This window comes from Hippocampus zosterae, chromosome 9 (assembly GCF_025434085.1).
Source record: "Hippocampus zosterae strain Florida chromosome 9, ASM2543408v3, whole genome shotgun sequence".
NCBI classification, from domain to species: Eukaryota; Metazoa; Chordata; class Actinopteri; order Syngnathiformes; family Syngnathidae; genus Hippocampus; species Hippocampus zosterae.
In genome coordinates, this window is record NC_067459.1 from 12,469,186 (window position 1) to 12,491,000 (window position 21,815).

Consider the following 21,815-nt stretch of genomic DNA (forward strand, 5'->3'; position numbering starts at 1 on the left):
CAGTACTGTACTGTACTCTTACAAAGGTAGGTGCACATACCAGAATGAGCAACACAATGTGCATTGAAGGAGAAAGTGTGACAGAAATTGAAACTAAAATTATTGAAACATTACAAGCATAGTCAGGGAATCGATTAAACTCACAATTCATCACTGTACTTTCTAATGGCACAAAATGCTACATTGGCACTTATCTCCATCCTTCAAGAACGCCACCCCCCTCCCAAAAAGGGAAACTATTGATTCTGCACTTTCCAAAAAAGAAACAAAAGATTAAAGTTGTTTTATACAAACAACCTTGTGGGAGCACATTGTTTACAAACCCCACAACTGATTCGGACCGGAGAAAGAAAACTTTACAGTTCTATTACACTAATGGGATATGGCTCCCGTGTCTAAGTGGCTGCACGCTTGAGACGGTCCAGCTGCCTTTCACTTGACTCACACAGTGGCTCAGCATGCCGAAATTTAAGAGTCTCTCTCTCTCTCTCTCTCTCTCTCTCTCTCTCTCTCTCTCTCTCTCTCTCTCTCTCTCTCTCTCTCTCTCTCTCTCTCTCTCTCTCACACACAAACACGCGCGCGCGCACACATACAGATTTATAATGATAATAATAATATTATTTCAAGACACCCAAGGACACTTTACAATGCACAATAACAAACCTGAGCACAAAAAAATAAATAAATACATTTTTAAAAATTGGTGGATAGCCCCGACACCCACCCCCCTCCAAAAAATAAATTACATAAATCATTTATAGGTAAATCCGTGAGTCGTGAATACATGGGGGAACACTGTTTACACATTGCTAAAAGGTGTTCTGAGTTGAGTTCGATATATAGTATTTATGACAGGGTCAAATTATAAGAAACCGCTATCATCAAATTTATTGCAGTTCTACACCAATCTGAATACATTTAAATGTTTTCTAAATTAGACTTTTGGAGGGTAGGCACATAACATAAATTTTTGAATTTTTCAGCAAATAATAGATAGGTTGCCCGAAAAAAAAATCTATTGATATTGTATTAAGTTTTTATATATTACAGTACAGGAGAATACTCCTGTATTAAAAACATAAAATGTTGGTGTTTTTGGGGGTATGAAGTAGATTAAAGGTATTTAATGAAACTGATTTATGAGCTTGGTCACGGAAGTCATGATACAGCAGTACAGCGCAAACCAACAAATCCGGAGTTTAACAAAACAACCTGGCAAACAAATCGTTTTCCAAATAAAAGTCTCCACTTGGTGAATTTTTCAAAAACCGGAAATTTCTCAGGTTATATTCCATCCTCTTCCATATGTGCATCGAAACCTTGTCTGTGAAATGCTCTTCAGGCTTCCGCAATCGTCATGCAAACACCTACTGCAGTTGCCAAAGGTGCATCTCTCTTATCAGAACCACCATTGTCCAAGTGGGGAAGTACAGAAAGCAATTAAACGCAGCGGCAGAATAACAATGCCAGCTCATTACCTATTATCAAAGCTGGCGAATTAGCTCGCTATCGACACGGCGGCCCATGTGTGAAATTCTCCAACTAGATTATTTATGCTTTTTAATTGCTGGAGCTTGTCTGATGAGGGGTTGGATGCACATGTACACAAACAAAAAAGGTAGCAACCTTAATGAAACACAGATGATAGATTAAAGGGAGAGGAGCTCTTTGAAAACCATGAAATGCATTTCATTGGTGAAAAGTAGGTTATGCACAGAAAGCTCAGACGACTTTTCTCATAACCCGCTTGTCAAATGCTCTTTGTTTATCAGTCAATCAGATTAGGAGCAAAACTGCATTTTGTACTCGTGGGACTCTTTGCCGGGCTTTTTTTTCCCAAAGCCATGCTCCACATCCACACACTCACTATGCTGCTACATATTACAGTAGAGCATGTCTCCATCACAGTGACAGATGAAGCTCAACACAACGGAATTACAAGGGGGATTGGACACGCTTCCCGCATGAAACGTGGCCTGCATAGGGAAAAGATTTCAATGCTGACGAGAAACAGATGCCAGCAAGCTTTTCGCGCAATTTGACAAAAATGAAGCACAAGTTCCTTAATTGTGGCTTTTTCATTTGCCTCAATTAAAACTTTTACGAGGCATGCGAATGAATTTTGACAGAGAGTTATCACGCATTTGTGAAAACATACATTTGTCGATGTGTACCCTGCCATTGGCTAGCAACCAGTTCAGGGTGTACCCTGCCTACTGCCCCCAAGTCAGCTAGGATAGACTCCAGCAATCATTATTTGGCTTAAAATGCAACTTTTTTTTCCATTTAAATGTAAAAGCAAAGACACTGATGTGAATATTTGTAATCTGAAAAAAATGCATTTAATTGCATTTCAATACAAAACAGTTTAAAAACATCTGTGGCTCGGACTGAGCAGACCAAAAGTTGAAGTGCCATTTTTTTCAGAACAGTACTGGCTTTCAATGGTTATGCACGGCAGTTGAAAACTGAGGCTCTGTCACGTTTCCATCTGTATTGCGTTTTCTAACGTTTTCTCACCAGTAGTAGTCTACATTCCACGGCAACTACTTGGCGAGTGGATCAGTGTGTTTGTCAGACGTCAGTCCTTTGATCGAGTTCGGTTTGCTTCAAACTTGTCCTGGAGACGGCTTGTGCTAACAGCTCTAGTGCTTTGTGTGCTCGCTGCGACGTCATTTGCATGTAGGTGGTACTGCCCAGCCACAGATACAGTATTAGCTAGCTGTGTCAGTTGGGGAAATGTTGCCATCAAAGGCAATGCATGAATACTGAAAATAAGTTACAGCTTGCTCTTTTGTAAAACAACTTTCCCAAGGTTTACTTTTTTGCTATTGCTGACATTACATCATGTGCTATAAAAAGAATGATTGATTAAAAGAGACAAATAAACAATCTCACAGCTTCCTCGTTGCGGTTGTACAGCATTGTGTGCACAAAGGTGCAAGCATTCCTGTTATTTTGGTTTTAGTCATAGTTTGGTGCCAATATAATAGTTGAAATAAGTTGAGGAGCTTCACTTTGACAAAAGTGTGCTTTGCCGCTATTATGTGGCATCTATAGAAAATAAACCGTTTAGGGGGAAGGTGTGTTGTCAATAACCATGGGGGAACATTGTATAATTTTGAAAAATTTAACCAGGCTATATCCACAAGAATGTACATTTCAAGAAGGGAATGAAAAACTAAAGTCAAACAGTGTCTTATTTACTTGTTATTACTATCCTCAGTCCAAGTGTGCCACTGAAAGATCAATCTGCCCCAAAAAAAGCTCTCCAGTGTGATGACATTTACGCAAAGGAACACTCAGCGGGCTTTTCTTGAGGAATGCCGACACAATCCAGTGGCATCCACAAATTATGTATTTAGAAAATACTAATGAAAAATTTGTTATCTCATGGCGCATATATAATGTGATGTACTTGACATGACCAACACAGCACACCACAAACAGTATCTCCATGAACCCAAACCTGACCGTGTGCATCTGTGAGGATTTGTTATCATAAATATTGAAAGGTCCAACATTTGTGACTACTGAACAATATCCTGCTGTCTTTGACGGAAAGAAGCGTTGAAATGCCACTCACCTTGCTGGCTAAAGGACTGCTCAAAAACGGTCTTGTAAAGGCTGCGGAAGGAGGCACTGAGATCTTCAAATTCAGAGAACATGAGCTGCTTGTCTCTGTCGGGCATGTTGTACTGGGACTGGGGCTGCTGGAGGCTCAGGGACTGGGACACAGGTTCGGGATGACTGGTCACCTGGTGGGCAGGAAGGACAATTATAAAGTTAAGGAAAAAAGTCAAAAACATGCCATGGTGAATCCTCATCGATCCCCGCCTAAGGTCACGCCCAACTATTCATTTGCAAAAGTAAACAACAAACGAAGCTAAAGTTTCACTGGTGGAGGGCGCGCAGTCCACAGAGGAATTTGTGTATGGTGCCGACGAGCATCTCAATGCAATGATGAAACACGCTCATTACGCTTACTGCACTTATCTGGTCATTGAAGCCCCAAAAGCCACAGTGGAATTGTTCACAAAATATTTTTAATACAAGCAAATGAAAAATAAGTTGGAAACTTCAGAACGTTTGCTACTGTCTGGAGCAGTGGTTTTTAACCTGGGTTCGGTGTATCTGTCGCAGGGGTTCGTCTGAGCCTCTTAAAATATATATATATATATATATATATATATATATATATATATATATAATGAATGTTTGAAAAAATCTGCGATGCACTAAAGCTGCAATAAACGAAACGTGAAATAGCGAGGGATCACTGTATAGGCTAATCGCTATGAAAAATATTATGAAACAGTATTGGTTATTCTATAATTTACTGGTTGTAGCATGGTAACTTGAGGAATAAAACATTCGTCACAACGTTTAGTAATGTTAACTGCTGGTAGAACTAATGACGTGTGTTAGATTCTTTTGTCAAATTGATCATTGATTACACATGCATCGTCTTGGGAAGAGGATGTCAAGCCACATCAATACTTACCTGCATTAATGATTTCCAGTAAATTAATGTTTGCAGTGTGAGATTGAAAAAATACTCAGATTGTATGATATGTTGTATTCATGATGCCATATGAGTACAACATAATTTGATCCATTTATTTTATTGAATAAACATGGAGTACACAGCTGCTGATGTAATGTTCATTGTTAATGCATAGTTTTCAAACATTTACCCTTGAAACATTGTACTTTTGAGTTCCAGAATTCTTGATTATGAATATCAGTCAAAATAGAAAAATGGGTTCCTCATGATGAAAGTTTACGGAACCCAAAATTAGTTACCGTGGTTTCCCATTGGGTAATCCAGATGGAACGGAAAAACGGTTACCGTGAATTTCCGAAATCCTCAGGCCTGCTACTGAATTATTTAAATTTTTGCAGCATTTATTTATAATTGTATGTATATTTTGTTGTTTGTGTTATTATCATATGCAATTGAATAAGTAGACCATTTCAGAATTCAAAATTTGTGACTCTCGAAATGCATAATGGGACTCATCGTTTTCTGATCAGCGAGTCCCTGGGACTCGCTGGTGGTAAACTGCAAAATTATCACTGGATTGACATCTTACAGATTTTACATACTGTATTTGTGTTCGTACACTTTAGTTAGATTTCTTGAAAAAAAAAATCAGAAATAAATTCTTTTTTGGGTGGTGGCTCAAAAACACGTTGTGGTGGCCCCACCAGAACCAGCACTGGCCGAGTATATTTATGATGTAACGGGTTAATTCTTGACATCTTGCCTCACACCCACAGGCAACATCATGAGGTTGATTGTCATCGACACTTCATCCAATGCTCAGGTGGCTGAACAAAATGTATTTAAAAGAAAATCAATAACAACAGCTTGTACAAATGAGCCGCTCTTTCGTTCGGGCACTTGAATGTTAGATGCTGGATGGAAAACGGCGAGTGGCATTCCCACTAGCCACAAATTGGCATCTAAGGTAGTCATCCTCTCAGAGGTGCTGTGAAAAAACTTATGAAACTTAACTTGTGTCCACTACGGACTAGTGCTAGACTTGCGGTCGCATACAAACATCTACTGTATATCTTCGGGGTATTCCGATTAGGGTTTCATGCTGCCAATTCCCGGGCAATCCAAGCGGCATCCTTCAGTGCCACGTGGATAAATAAATAGAGTCGCTGGGATCCGCGCATAATATTGGCGCGTAAACTGCAAGATCTTCCCTTGCGGATGATGTAGTGAGCCATACATTGAACATGGGCAATTGGAAACCAACTTGCTCTTCCGATCGTGCGTCTGCGTGCAACCCAACAATTCCCCCAGGGACTGTCCATGCTGGTGTCATATTTAAGAATGAAATCAACCACACACATCTGCGGAGTGCTAAAATTGTCTGCCGCCCTTAAATACACCAAAATTGCCTCACACCACCTGCGCCACAAGTTAGGCCTACTTTTTCTGCTTCTAAAATGTAGTTGACCTTTGGTAACCAAATCTGCAGATACGCTTGTGGGAGAGGCATTATCGCCCAGTGAAGCATAGCATGTTTACCAAAATACGCTCAACTAGGCCATAGCCCCGGCACGAAAATGACGATGCGTTCATTTTGAGTCCAGACTACTTTCTGTTACCAAATTGTCAGATGAGTTGGTGGCGAGGCAGCTCCATGACCTGGAATGCCCAGAGAGGTACAACACGGCCCCAAAAACGCCAGTCTAGATTTATGCAGAGGAAACCAGTAAACCAAAATAGGGCCGCAGGAGTGCTAATAATTGTGGCACACAGGTTTTGATGTTAAATTATTTCTTAATGTAATCCCCCCCACCCCCCACTGGATAAATGCAGTTTAATTAAAGGTAGGCTGTTTGTAATTTTTTTGATCCTCTATTATTGAGAAAAAAACAATTTATTTGACGCTAGGTGCTGTGTATGTAGTATATATAAACACAGTACATTATGCTCACACCTTCCTCCTGCTGTGCCTCGCATAAGAGGTGATAAAACTGGAGTGTTTTCCGCAAGAGCGCGCGAGACAGCCAGCGAGCACATCCATCAGGGTATGCCGATCGATGGCCAGTGCCTGGAGCAAGGGAACATGGGAGGACCACACCAAAGAGATGGGCATCTCTGGTGGGAGGGCATCAGAGGGAGAGCAGTTTCTTTGTCTGCCATCCAGAAGCGTGCGGGTACAATCACTCCCTTTGCCTTTACGCACTTCCTGAGCTCAGAGCTGAGGAGCGTGTCCACCCTGAAACGCTCTCTCCACCTCTGGCTTCTTTGAACGCATCGTCCCGAGGCGTTCTGATCAGATGAAATGTGGGATAGCATCCACGCTCCGTGAATGCTACAGTTTCATTTGGATTTCTAAGCCACAAGAGTGGATCAAAGAGAGAGTGACCAGGGTATCTGCAGGTTTAAGGCAATGGAAGACCTTTCTCGGGCTTTTGCGATCAAGTTTACGATGTCATGTTGTGTATTTAAAACAACTACGTAACGTGGCCTTGAAGTCGACTACCACATAATGGTAAACACCATAGATGGGGGCTAGCAAACGGCATAACAGTGTTGTCATGCTTGATAGATATTTGAACACAAATGATGGTGCAACCAATGTAGAAAGATAATGTAACAATAATCAAAAGCAGACATTATTTATCTAAAGCAAAAAATGACTAATCATGCTGTGAGTTACTGATGACTATCTTCCTGTTTTTCTGTATGTCTGTAACAAACTCTCCCCAGGTGGCCATCTCTTTGCTACAATTCGAGGAATGAGAAAGCTTCAGATGTGCTGTCCCTCCAGTGATGTGGAGGTAAAAAAGCCTCAATGATATTGCAATGCCCCTGGACGTGGGCAAAAGAGCTACAGTTTTTGCATTGACATCTACTTATGACAAAACAATGTTTATTTTTTTATGTCTGAATATGATACCTTAAGACTGCCATCCACTACGCGGTGATATTTGCGAAGGCAGCGGAATTTGATTTTTCGTGTTTAGAGTTCGTTTATGGTTGCAGAGACATTCGCCAGATGTTTGACAACAGTTTTAATGGTGCCCCCAATTATTGTCGCAATGAAGGGATGAAAAAAAAAACATTAAAACTGTTGGTGAATGTCAGGAGAAAGTTTGTCTGGAGAAATCCACATTCACTAGCAAAAATTTACTGTCAACTTTATGAAACTACAAAATATCTACCCTACTCATAGGATGACAAAATGGCAACAAACTACCACCTACACCTGCCTTCACAATATACACACAACACTGAATGAACACAAGTAATAATTCTTCTTGTCATCTGGTTCAATACCATTGGACAACAATGTGACCTTGAGCAAGGGTGCCCAATACATCGATCGCGATCGACCGGTAGCTCACAGGGTGTAGAGGGGGAAAAAAAACCCTCCCCAAAACGTTTGTGTGTCTATGTGCATGTAATTAATATGATATATTCTTGTGTTAGTGCACACTGCATTCTATTAGTGTCACTTTCACAAAAAGTATGTAAAAAATTTAAAAAGCATGTCACCTTTAACCTGAGTTGTTAGCGGTCAGCACTCTGCAGTTGCAGCTTGCGAACAGAGCGGTTGCGCTAAATCTTTTATTGTTATTATTATTCTCAGTCAGAGTTTGTTTCATGTACAATTCAACGAGGGCTCTGGCAAAGAATGGGAATCTGGAGGGCCGAGAGAAGCATTTTAAAACAGTGCGCGTGAGCCGCGATAGTTAACATGCTGCAAAAGTGCGTCCCATGCCTCCGCGTCAGGTCTCGACGAAGGTAGGCAGTGATTTTCTTTTCACGAAACCCACATGGATGACCACCTCAAAATGGATGGAAAGTGTGAGAATCAAAATTTTTAATTGACTTGCTCTCTGACAGTTACAATCAAAAAGGAGATTATTAGCTTTGTATCAATTTTTCTGTGTGTGACTTTCATAGCTACTCGAGGCGGCATTAGTTTGCCGGGTAACAATACAAGTCGGCTGTTGAATACGCAATGAGAATGAAGTAGAATTAAAAAAAAAAACAACAACGACCAAAAAACACATAGGGGGTGCGGGGAGATTATGCAGCTTGCAAATTACACCCTTCCCACTGGGACAAAGTAGGTTATTTTTTGCAATGTGCTGAGTCCCCCTAATCCCTCATTATTATCATTAAATAAAATATGTATACGCACAGCAGGTTTCCAAAGCACCTCACTTCATTGTGTTGCTTTTAAAAGGGTGAATAGTGCAGTCTGACAAAGTCTTCAAAACTCGCAACTGAACCAGGACTCTGTTGCATACATCCTACAGGCAAGTTCTTATATATCATTTTGACATTTTGTGCCATTTATTTTTTTATGTTGAATGAATGCACACCATTTAAAAAAAATCATAAATTTAATTTGTGATACTTAAATTTGCCGAGAACAGAAAAGCATCAGAAAAAAACCCCCAAACAAATGTATTTTTGGCAACACAATATATCGAAAATGGCATTGTGAATCACACATCCATCCCAACACAATATAAAAGGAACTTTTTCAACCATGCTGGCTGTGTTGAATGAAAATAGGCTATTTTTTAAAGTGTAACCGTCATTAGTTTTCATCTAATTTGGCTAGAATAGCATAGTGACACAATCCAACAAATAAAATTATGAACATAATATTTACAGTAATTTTTGGACATTTGTGCGAGAAAAAAATGCTCAAGCAGGGAAACATGTTTTAGTGTGTGTCGGTGAACATCACAAAAGTCACAGCTATTGTTCCTCTTTCTGCTGCAGCAACTGCTTATTATTTAAAGGTCGATGTGCCCCTGCCAGGATTGGCATTCATTTATCCACTCCAGTCAACCGTATTTTGGATCCAGTCATTCCTGGCTCCTTAATAAAACTAAAAAAAAAGAGAAAGAGAAAACAGTGCAGCCCAATCTTACCGGGGTGTAGCTGTGCACGCTGCCCACACTGTTGAGATTGACGGAGGCCTGGCTCTGATCGGAGAGGCTGTTATTAAGGCTGCTTCTCGGACTGTCGCTTCCTTCCTGGTCCGTGTTGTAGAGTGCCACCTTGAAACACACATTCGCACAAACAGGTGAGCTTTGGTACACACAAATGACATTGTCATTTCAATTCTTGCTTATGGTGCATTCCAATGATGATTGGTGTGAAGCGCACCGGGATAATCTGGTGTGGGTGTGTGCATGTGCGTTCGTGTGCGTGACAATGTCAAAATAGCAGAGTACTTTCCCTTTTCTGTGTTTGTGTGTGTGTGTGTGTGTGTGTCTGTGCGTGCGTGCGTGCGTGTGTGTGTGAGAGAGAGAGGAGTGGTTCTCGTTGGATGCAGTCTCAAGACAACTGAGACATTCCCATCAGTAAAGGTCACGTTGGTGGCGATGTCAGCTGCATCTGCTCACCGACCGCGAATTCGTTTGAGACAGCCAACAAAGGATTTTCGGAGTCGTCGCTGACGCTGACCTTTTCAATGAGAGCAGCAGCAACCAGCCGAAGCACTTCAGCGGGACAATCTTAATCATCCTCCAACAAACTTGAACTCAAACTCATTCTCAGTTATGCGTAAACCATGCTTCAAAAGTTGTAGAAACTCGGTCATTGTGCGTGTCGGTCATTGTGACATGACTGGATCTCATTTGGTGTGAAAGCATTAGTGTCTTCCACACAAACATTCCCAAAGTAATGACACATTAAATACATACACTAATACATTACACATAGAGGTAAAACAATTGCATAATGTTTTTTTTTCCAAATTAAAACAATTCCATTTGTTTGTTTTTAAGGGCCTGGAATGTATAAATGGCATTCCCATTCATTTATTGAACAAAACTGAGGTGTGTTGCGTTACAAGCATGTTCACAGAAGGAATTCAACTCGAATCTCAGGGCTCCATTGTCTCTCTATACCGATGAGAAAATGTCCTTTGAAATCTGCACAAAATTGGACCAAATTGTGTTCAACATCAGCGGTTCCACTGGATTAAGTACGACGCACATATTGAGTTTGAAAGTATCCGGAAAATAGTGACTGGGTTTAACTGGTGTGAGAAAGGAATGGTATCGATGCACTGACAACGTTCCGTTGGATCGGTGTGCTTATGTGTGTGTGTGTGTGTGTGCATTGCACGCGTGTCCACCCGTGATCGAGAGCAGCATGGTGGGTTCTGCTCATCAGCCAGCAGAACAGAGCGGGCCCTGTGCTGGGCACAATGGGGCAGCAGAGGCCATAGCCTGGAGGCGAGGAGCCTGGGCTGGCGCAACACTGAAGCCTCTCTTGTCTTCTCGTCAAGCCACGGAGGCCACAAAGGAAGAGGCAACAGATTGGCCGGGCTGACCACAATACTGGTTAGAAAGCAGGCCAGCCCCATCATTATACGCTTTTAATATGCTCGCCGGTGAATAGAAAAATCATGATGGGGGAGAAGAAAAAAAGGAAGAGAGATGAAGCTTAGATGCTAAGCGCAACAAGGTTCAAGGAACAGAGGGAGAGGAGGATAGAGAGAGGAGCTCATTAGGGGACTGTAGCCTCCCTTCGCTCAGTGTGGGCTCGGATCCCGTGTTCATTAGCGTGAAGGGGAACTCGATGAAAATCAGCCTCGCCATGCTAATCAAAAACAGGGTGCCACAGAAACATAAATGTTATGCACAGTGAAGTCGTAAAAGTCGCCCGCCGCAATCTATTTTTACGCCGCTCACCCGTAAAGTGTGATTATTTTAATACCTTGCCGCTTTGTGGTTTTAGGCAGACCCCAGAGAACGCAACATGGTCTCGCATACATGTGGCGCGCACATTTCTGCATGAAAAAAGGATGACACGGAGGCACACGCGAGCTTGCGCAAGCGCTTCCACGACGCCAACATCGGCAGGCACACAACCATAGTATGATAGTCTCCTCCTCCAAACCAAGACTTCGCACTACCAAGACTGACCTGTGTGAGGCAGGAGAATACAGTATTCAATCTGATTATCGCTACGTTGGGAAACCCCCTTTAAACACGATTTACGATTGTTGAAATTCATTCCAATTATCGGTATGTGTGTTGCTGAAATTCCTTCCAATTATCGGTATGTGTGTACCCTGCTTCAAATGAGGTATTACGATGATTGTTTTCTGAGACAGTCGGGGAGGACAAACGTATTCACACACCGTACACCACAGTATAATCATTCAGGGGCATCCAAATAAGTGATCTGAAAAACGTTACAATTCGGCTGGACTATTGGAAAAATTACTCTTCACACACCACAGGGTAGTCACCCGGGAAAATCTGATAATCGGGCAATTGCACACTTTGGGTTGAAAAAACCCCGGCTCGAAATTCAACCTGATTAATAGTATGCATGTACTCAATTTTAAACATTTACAACTGTTGGTCTTGGCCATTTTGCAACCACAAAAAAAGAGAAAAGATGACTCTTATCACATCATAGGGTAATCACTCATGAAAATCTTTTACAGATGTTCAAGGATTGGGTCCATGCTAAATTTGATGTGAAGAGGGGGAGAAATTGTCAAATTTGGCCCGATTAAAAGCATGCATGTAAACTGATATGACCATTTCCGACTGTCAGGCCTTGAGCATTTCAAGTCAAGATCAAGTAAAAAAATAAATAAATAAATCACTCCTATCATTTCGTTAACCAAAGTATAATCACTCAAAATAATCTTTTAATGACATCTGAAAACGAAAAATACTCCAATTCGGCTCAGTTATTGAAATGTGTACACCCTGTTTTTGCTTGCAAGCAAACAGGTCTTCCCCTCTCAGCACTGTAATAAGTTTTTGTTCAAAAAGTATTTTGGATTGAGAACATGAGACATTGGGAAATCAAAGCTGAATTAGGTGTCTTTGGAATGCAAGTACAGCGCAAAGAGGAACGGGGAAGAAAAGGCCAAACAGACTTCCAAGCCTTCATCATCACACCTGTGTGCCACAGCTTCATCACGTTCATGCCAATGCTGTCGACCACTTCAGTGGACGAGAAAAATGTGACTCTTTATGAAAGAAAGGCACGCACACACACACACAAAATAAAAAAGAGGGAGTGGAATGCATGACGGCCCGCGGAAAAGAATAGAGATTCTCGCTGGTGCCTTCCGCGGCTGCCATTGGTTTGTCCGCGAAGGCGGGAATGAGGGACAGCGACTGGAATAGAAAGTGGGTGGGGGGAGACAGGGAATTCCTGTGGCTTGGCACACTGTGCCGAAAGAGGCGTGGCCTGCCTGGCGCGTGTTTACAGTGTTGAGACGGTGAGAAGGAAGGTTATTACACAGCGCACGTCCATGTCTACTGCAGCCTTTATCATGCTGGCAGGAACAAAAAAATGTATCCTTGTTGCCCATTTCCACCAGCTATTAACTGCAAGAACTGGTCTTAAAACAAGCATTTTAATAAGTAATGCAATTTGTGATGATTTCAAATGATATCTATATATATATTGCACGTCGTCCCGCACGCGGTCTGTCCTTCCATCTGTCCCTTTTCAAAACGTACCTACTTCACCGCGCCGCTGCGCGCCGCCACTGCGCGCCGCCACTGCGCCGCTCAGGCAGTGGCTCACTACGATCGCGCGGGCATCTTAGCGAAAAAATGTTGTCTACCCACAAGCATTGCAATGAAATTGTTAGTTATTTAGTAGAGCTAAACATCTCTTTATTTTCGCGATAAGCAATGAAGATGAACAAAAAGTTGAACTAAGCAACAACACTTTTGTGGGCCGAAGGCCCACCTTACCAGCCTTCCGCAGGAACTAGCTGATGAGCCGCCCGGAGGGCGGCGAACCAGCTAGTACTGTATATTACAAAATTATAACAGTAACATGAATTGAGACATTTGTTTTTAAATACATGAGATACTAAGTGGGCGGCCCGGTAGTCCAGTGGTTAGCACGTCGGCTTCACAGTGCAGAGGTACCGGGTTCGATTCCAGCTCCGGCCTCCCTGTGTGGAGTTTGCATGTTCTCCCCGGGCCTGCGTGGGTTTTCTCCGGGTGCTCCGGTTTCCTCCCACATTCCAAAAAAAACATGCGTGGCAGGCTGATTGAACACTCTAAATTGTCCCTAGGTGTGAGTGTGAGTGCGAATGGTTGTTTGTCTCTGTGTGCCCTGCGATTGGCTGGCAACCGATTCAGGGTGTCCCCCGCCTACTGCCCGAAGACAGCTGGGATAGGCTCCAGCGCCCCCCGCGACCCTAGTGAGGATCAAGCGGCTTGGAAGAGGAGGAGGAGATACTAAGTTTGAAGGTAACTGTTGAAATACTAGGAACTATGCAGTCATCAACTGTGGAGCTACAAAGTATAACATTAAACTATTTTTCACCATTTCAGTTTTCCTGATATTTTGGGCATGAGCAAAACCGCGCCGCCCGGTAAGAGTCCACTCGATGATGAGTGGTCCGCTTGACAGACTGATGCTGTGCCGACACGTTGCTTGTATAGATTAAAGGCTGACTGACATAACTAAGAAGAGCATGCAGACAAAGTGGGAAGGGTGGGCATGAAAGGCACACCCCCAGTAGGTGCCGGGAGGTGCATTGTGCAAAACAACAAAATGGCCCCTCCGAAGAGACACACTTATGAACCACAGTTAAAACTGCAAGCTATCAGATAGCCAGAGGACCATGGGAATCGAACAGCCACGAGAGAATTCAAGATCAACTAATCCATGGTGCTTGGTGCTTTGGTTTTATAAAAACTGCGCCATCTATCCATCCGGGCAAGGACGAAGGCGGCACAGCAACATCCGGCAGATTACAAGGAAAAGCTAGTCATCTTCCGCTCCTATTGCAGTAAAAAGTCAAATATTCTGCGTTAGATTAAAAAAAGATGCTTTCTTGGAGATTTTAATTCTTTATTTTGCCGCTCGACTGGCCTCACCTGGCCGACTGGTCTCTCAACCAACCTCCATAGTCCTAAATACCGACTTAGGCTACAGCAAGCGATGAGGGACAAGCACACTTTGCATTTTGAAATGCGACAATAAGATCGCCGACAAACGTATACATTCCATCGACATGACCAACATGGACGAGGTGCCGCTCATGTTCGACATCCCGCTGAAGAGAAGAAGTGGACCAGCACGGTAACAATATACGGGAACTTTATGTCAAATCTGCCAACAGAATTGAAACATTTGACTTGGCAAACCTACACCACTGCCATAATATTACACTATTTATACCATAGAATACGGCATTTTAAACCATTTAAGCTGAACTTGCTCATAACCAGTAACAACCTCTCAATAATAATACCTTGAATAAAAAATACTCTCAGCTAGCAGAATACGACAAAAATTGCCGTGTAAGAGGAAATATCTTGCCAGACAAAGAGCAAGCATATCTTGACGTGATTTAGGATAATTAATCTTGTTTAGAGTTAAGCTTTGGCAGTCCAGCCATCTGAAGGACAGATGGCCGGGAATCTTAACTGTCATGAGGGCGCAACAAGAAGACAGATTCATGAAAAAGTGCATGTATGCTTATGTGTGGTGCTTGTCAAAACAAGTGGAAGCCCTTGCTAACATACTCTGTGTGCATGCGCGCACAAGTTACAACACACGCTGACACCGTGCCCTTCGCCGCACAACTCAGGAGCTTAAGAGGCCCCTGTCGCACAAGCGTATTCACACACAGGATTGCATGCTTGTACGCTCTTCTTTTTTTGGGTAATGCTCGCTTGCAAATGAATAAGTGACTCTTGCAGGCTTTTTAAAAGTACTCCTGAGAGCTGCCCCCATTGGGCCCGGAGGATGAGAGCTTAAGGTTAAAAAGCCTATTTCAATTTCAGAGTGAATGGCACACTCGCGGCGAAATAGCTCACCTTCCCCGCAGCATTACTCCCAGATGTGCGAGGACTTTTTTAAACCGAATAAAAAGTGCAACCTTATGTCATCTAGTTTGTGCCCACAACAACCGTGTGGTATATCCAACGTGTCATCATATTTTAATGTCATTTATTTATTTTGTCGTGCGACCACCTTGGTGTTGCCAATCCGTTCCCCCCGTACAATCCTCGGTTAACTACCGGTACTTCCATGAGACTTCAAATCCCTGCCTTTCATCCAATGTCAGCTGGGTTACCCTCATGGGCCTAGTCAAGAAGAAATATGTTGGCGCGATGGGAGCAAGCATGACGGAAAGAGCGCGTATAACGCAGACAATGTCCACATTTGTTTAACCATCTGACACTTAGAGATTTAAAGATGAAGTGCAACGTGTCTCAGGAAAAACTGAACCAACAAATTCAAAACAACATCACGTTTACGATTGACAAAAACAATGTAAAGACTTGGTGTTAGCTCGGGGTGTAGCCCCCCCCCCCCAAAAAAAGTTTTGAATCGGAACATCAGTTTTGATTAAAAAGATGTGAGTGTATTGAATCGAATCGTTCCACTTTAGAGATATGCATCAATTCATCTTTGACTGGAGAGAGCTATCCTTGAAGGGAATAACACATTTAAACTAACCTACACCAAAAAAAAAAAAGTTCTTTGGTTCCATTGTAATTACTTTTTCATGTGCGGCCAAAAGTGAAGGACTTTTTTTCAGTGTACTGACAGATTCACCCAATCATCCATATTCTAAACTGCTTCTCCTCACTCGGATCACATTCATATGGTAAATTCACAACAAGAAATTCATTCATCATACTCTCTATAACTGAGCCAGCCGTACCACAACGAATGGAATTGTAATCCCACTAAATCAACTTGAATTGAATCGTTCCACTTCAAAAATAACCCGTCCTTTAATCATATCGCACCCCAGGTATCACGATACATATCAAATTGTCTTTTATTAGAGAGATGCACACCCTTAATGTTAGCTAATTCAATATAGTCTATGGCTGCTTGGAAGAAGGTATTGTGCACTTTCAATCGCTTTAATGAACAAACGGAAACAAAATCACTGGATAAGCACATTCGTTTATGAACCGCTGCGGCCAAAAACAAGGCTCAGGCTATCAACAATCTGCAGACGATTACTCAATCAAGAGAGCCAACCCTACACTGTCATTCGCTGACTTCCACATCATTCACCAGGCCTTTCTTTTAAAGCCACACACACGCACACACACGCACACACACACACACACACACACACACACACACACACACACACACACACGCACACACACACTCAGTCACAGTGTGAAATAGACAAATACTGTATAAAACCTGCATCTCCAGTATGCGTTATGTTGTTTAATAAATCCAAAGCAATTTTTGTCCGACTAATCGATGAAGTAATCGGTTGCATCATTTATTTTAAAATGTTCAATCGTTGCAAGCGTTGTATTTTTACGGATGAGTGGACAAAATCTAAAAAGGTTTCTCGGTATGACGACGTCAAGGACCGGGGGCCTGTGGGCCTTTAGTCTGATACCATGCCTAAGCAGGTCCGCTGTGTGGGAATATCTTACAAGTGTGTGTGTGTGTGTGTGTGTGTGTGTGTGTATAGTGTACAGTATATCAGATGGCCAGGTTTTATATTGCAAGCACCCATGCGGGCATCATGTTGCCGAGCTCAACAACAGTAGCCAGTTGTGCAAGAATGAGTTTCCGACGTGCACCTCCTGGTGTATTTTGGTGTGGGTTGTGGATAAGCTTTAGGCATGTGAGGGTGTGGAGTGCTTCTCTCTCCACGGGGAAACTGTTCAGTAGGAGGTTGACGAAGTGGGCGGGGTCAGGGTGCAACCACGGAGCCAGGTGCGTGTTGGGGGAGCTGGAGGCTGGAGGGCCGCCTCTAGTACCTTGTTAGTCACAGTGTTGATTGCCAGCGTTGGAGAGGCACTTCCAGAGATCATACACTCCATCCCCAAAGACTCCGACTCCAAGCTGTATGGCGTTGAAGCCTGTGGGGGGTGGGTTGGACGTAGGATGCGGAGACAGAGAGAGGGAAGAAATAAATAAATCCAACCTAATCCAATTATTAAACACAAGCTGGTTGATATTTTTTGGCATTTATTCGCATCCTGCCGCAAAATGAAGACCGTACCTTTTATTTAGGTCACATTTCAAGCGCGCTTCTTTGCGGGAGGACAAGAGATGGCTTTCATCCCCAACCTCGCCTCCCACCAAAGAAACGCACATCATCATCGTCATCAAGAAGCGCACCATGCGTGCCCGCTGTGTGTGCTGTCGTCAAAGATAACTCCGCCGCGGCAGTCTCTCTCCGAAAAAGTGCTTACGCTAAGAGGATTGGCTGCCAACAATACCATTTTTAATTCATGATAAACACTAAATGAGATTTCCCAAACTCCCACTCGTGCCGTCTGAGACTCTTAATGGAATTCCTTGTTCGACGATTGAGGGAAGGGACGACAGAACCGACACGCGTCACTTTCTTTTGTGCCGTGCCTACATACAAGCACAGCAGAGGTGTCTCTGCTGTGCTTGTATGTAGCATACGTAGCATATACATGCTGCAATATGAAGAATGAATTGAATTTGTATTTGTGCAATTGATAAACATTAAGGATATTTTATTGAATATTTTAATTAAATAAAAATTATTGATAACATGACCAAATTATTTACAATACTTGTATTCAGGCATAATGCTATTATAAATACGAATGTATTTTAATTTTTATCGTAGATGAAATTTATTCCTAAATAAGATTGAAAGATAAATACAGAAATCATATATACGGTATATTCAAATGGAAAAATATTGATATTGTCAAAATGTATTTGTATATATCGAATCAACATTTTTTATTGAAAACTACCACTTATGAAAATATATTAAGAATATATTTTTCAACATGTATTTGTGAAACTCTATTAACATGCTACAAGGACATATATTTGGATTTATGATTTGTCAACTAAATACAACAATAAAATATATCAAGGATCAATCTCTCTCTCTCTCATTAAATTAAACAATGACAAAAATCATACAAATAAATACATGCCTACAATATGTTTTAGTGCTTCATTTAATTTGTTTTTAAAATAAAAATATATCCTTCTCTCCATTCTCTGTACCGCTAAACATCACCGGGGTCACGGGGGGAGCATATCCCAGCCGTCTTTGGGCAAGAGGCGGGTTACACACTGAACTGGTTGCCAGTCAATCGAAGGAAATAACGTGTGGCTGGGAAATGTGTTATATTAAAAATACGACAATTCCTTTTCGATCAACATATTTTGGAAACGTTTTCGAATTTATTTTTAATGTGTCAATTTGTGCCCGGCACATGTATTTGCACATGTAATATAGATGATTGCTAGACAATTAAAAAAATGTTAATATTTATAAAATACATCTTTTTTTAAATGGCTTTTAAAATAATAATAAGAAGAAGAATAATGTGTGGTGGAGACAATGGGAGTAGCATGTGCACAAATCTGCCCCCGAAACTCCGGCTTGGTGGAACCTCCCCTTCCCAGTGGACTGCGGTCAGCCACATGGTGAGGGAAGCCATCCCGAGGCCGCAGCGCTGGGATGCCCGGAGGCCAGATCACATGTGAGCAACTTCACGAAAAGCCTGTGTGTAACACTGGACCATCCCTAATTTAAAAACCCAAAAGCTCAGAGTAGTGCTCTCCATTAAATGTGTTCATTAAAAAAAATGTATTTTTTTTAAAAGAGGGATGGTCAGGTTATAACGTGTGGAAAGGCTACCCGGGGTACCGTTTATTAATAATGTGCCCGCTTCATGACAGAATAGTGAGGCAGTCACATAAAGTGTGTGTGTGTGTGTGTGTGTGTGTGTGTGTGTGTGTGTGTGTGTGTTTGTGTGTGTAGAAGAACGATGGAGAAAGACTGCCAGAAGCAGTCTTTCTCCATCGAAACGGAAGAGACAGAAGGAAAAGAATACTTGCCATATACAGTCACAGGACACTTCATTAGGTCTACTTGCAATCTAATGCGAGCTAATATGTGAGCTCAGGATGGATCTTAACGGCAAAATGGATGTATGTGCAAGAGGGAGGCTTCGATGTGCCAATGTTATTTAAAAATTAGATTTATTACTGTGCTTTGAATGAGCAGAAATGTGGGATCCAAGTGCTTTATGGGCAGTGAACTCAAAGGCAATTTGCAGTTTTGCAAATTTTGGTTATGTTGGGCGATAGGACTGAAAAGGAGATCACGATGTAAGTATGTCATATTAGTCTGTATCAATGCATAATGAATTGGTTTTTTTTTCATTTTCTCTTTCCCCTTTTTGGTGTTTAAAATAAGAAAAAAAACTCAAGTATAATTATAAGTTAATTTATTTTTAAGCGCAACTATGAAAGTCAAATAAACTTGTCAATATATCGATTCAACAAAATGCCTTTTTAAACAGTGACTTAGTAGGGATAGGCTGAAAAATGTTTCACAATACTTCATCAATTTTTATTTATTTATTTAAAAGAAGAAAAACAAGGAGTAACTGTTTTTGTGTCCATTTTAATGTAGTGTAATGTGCAAAACTGCCCCTACAGCAGTGCATTGGCAATGCTTATTTGCATTTGATGCTACCCCAAATCAGTATCGTTGATCGTTACATTCACCTCCATTCAATCTTCATACAACGTAAGTGGGACAAACTAATGCTCTCTTGCAGTGCGTGCATTACCGTGGACCAACCTCTTTGGACTACTTTATCATTTTAGCGGGCTCATTATTGCCATAGCCCATTAATATTTTACTTGCCTGATTGCGACTTGAGTGCGATGCCTAACACTGGCGCAATAGCATGCCAAAAGGAAGGGAACTCCTTTACTTGTACACTACATATCCAACCGGAGGTGTTTAATTGGGTTAGCATGCAAGAGTTGTACTGAGTCGTCTGGTCATTTCTGTAAAGGAACTTAGAACTTTCTCTCTGTTCCACCTAAGTGCACCAGATGGATGGCACGCACTTCTTCTTCATTGGTTTAACCGTTTAACCCTTTTGTGTTTTCATGCATTTTAAATGCTGTACTTGTAAATATGCTATTCAAATAAAGTGGTGCCTTTCGTTACTGGTACATGTGGTGTTGTGACATGAGATGTCTTTATTGTGTGATCTGTGGCTCGACTCAATAAATGTAGGGAACACTGGCGTAGAGTACAAGATGATGAAGAGTTTTTTTGTTTTTCCCCCCGCATAACACTCACCCGCTCTCCGGACCGTGGCCTCTTCTTGGGCCGTGTTGGCAAGGCGTCCTCTTTTGGGTTGGTGTCAATAGCCCAGTAAGAGCCCTGCGGGGGAAGGAGAGCACTGTCAGCACATTAAAAAAAACAGGAAAAAAAACATTGCACTTGCCTCAGAGTGCTCTCTGACATGTCTCAAGAATACCAAGCTAGGGCTGAGTGATTATGTTATTAATAATCATGAGTAGTTGGATTGATAATAAGATCACGATTAATTAACACAATGATTCACTGTCAATGTTTCAAAACCTATTTATTCAACTCATACCACTCAACTTTAAATCTAATTTAAAAGAACAACAAAACAAAAATTATGAACCAAGTAAAACTAATAATATATTTTTAAAATTAGTGATTATATAAATACATATAAATAAATACCGGCTGTTATTACTTTGTGCGTCTTGGCCTTTAGAAGGCAGTGTGGTACTGTGCATGCTTGGAGTACACGATTACATTAAGAGTAAAGGAAATAAGTCGTAATTCATTTTTTTCACAGCTTAGGAAGAATATTTTCTTTTGAGTATTGTAGTTATATTGACCTGTCTGAGAGCATTTGTGTGTGAATGTTCATTATATGAGGAACTCAATGCTAATTTTCTAGTAACCCATCAATGGGATTCTACATTGACTGCTAGCATTAGCACTGACGAGAGCTCTAAAATAAAAATGTCTTGTATTTATATATACATTACTCACAAAAGGTTAGGGATATTTGGCTTTCACGTAAAACTTCAGGACAAGCCTAAAATGCATTCAAACCTTTGAATGTGACCTTTTTTTTTAAACTTTTGAATGCACATGTCCAACTGTTAAATGTTTCAGTACTTTTTGTACAAGGTGCTGTTTTCTAACGTGAAGCTTAACGGAAATATTCATGTGTTTGATCCTTGAATTGACCAATAAATGTCCTGGTTCAATTAGAGCTGGTGTTTAAACAGCCGTCCTCATCATGCTGTTCACATTTTGACATCATGAGACTAAGACGAGGCGGCCCGGTAGTCCAGTGGTTAGCACGTCGGCTTCACAGTGCAGAGGTACCGGGTTCGATTCCAGCTCCGGCCTCCCTGTGTGGAGTTTGCATGTTCTCCCCGGGCCTGCGTGGGTTTTCTCCGGGTGCTCCGGTTTCCTCCCACGTTCCAAAATCATGCATGGTAGGCTGATTGGACGCTCTAAATT

At 41.7% G+C, this 21,815-nt stretch overlaps 1 protein-coding gene across 1 annotated transcript in view; it reads right to left on the reverse strand.

The window, feature by feature from the left end:
• The window catches only part of foxj3 (forkhead box J3), a 116,544-nt gene that overhangs the window by 12,582 nt on the left and 82,147 nt on the right, over nt 1–21,815 (reverse strand). Inside the window, exons 4-7 of the mRNA XM_052075693.1 lie at nt 20,601–20,684; nt 17,254–17,355; nt 9,424–9,552; nt 3,587–3,758 (exon numbers count right to left, since the gene is read on the reverse strand). Of these exons, the coding sequence (XP_051931653.1) occupies nt 3,587–3,758; nt 9,424–9,552; nt 17,254–17,355; nt 20,601–20,684 (487 nt within the window). The remainder of the gene's footprint in view (nt 1–3,586; nt 3,759–9,423; nt 9,553–17,253; nt 17,356–20,600; nt 20,685–21,815) is intronic.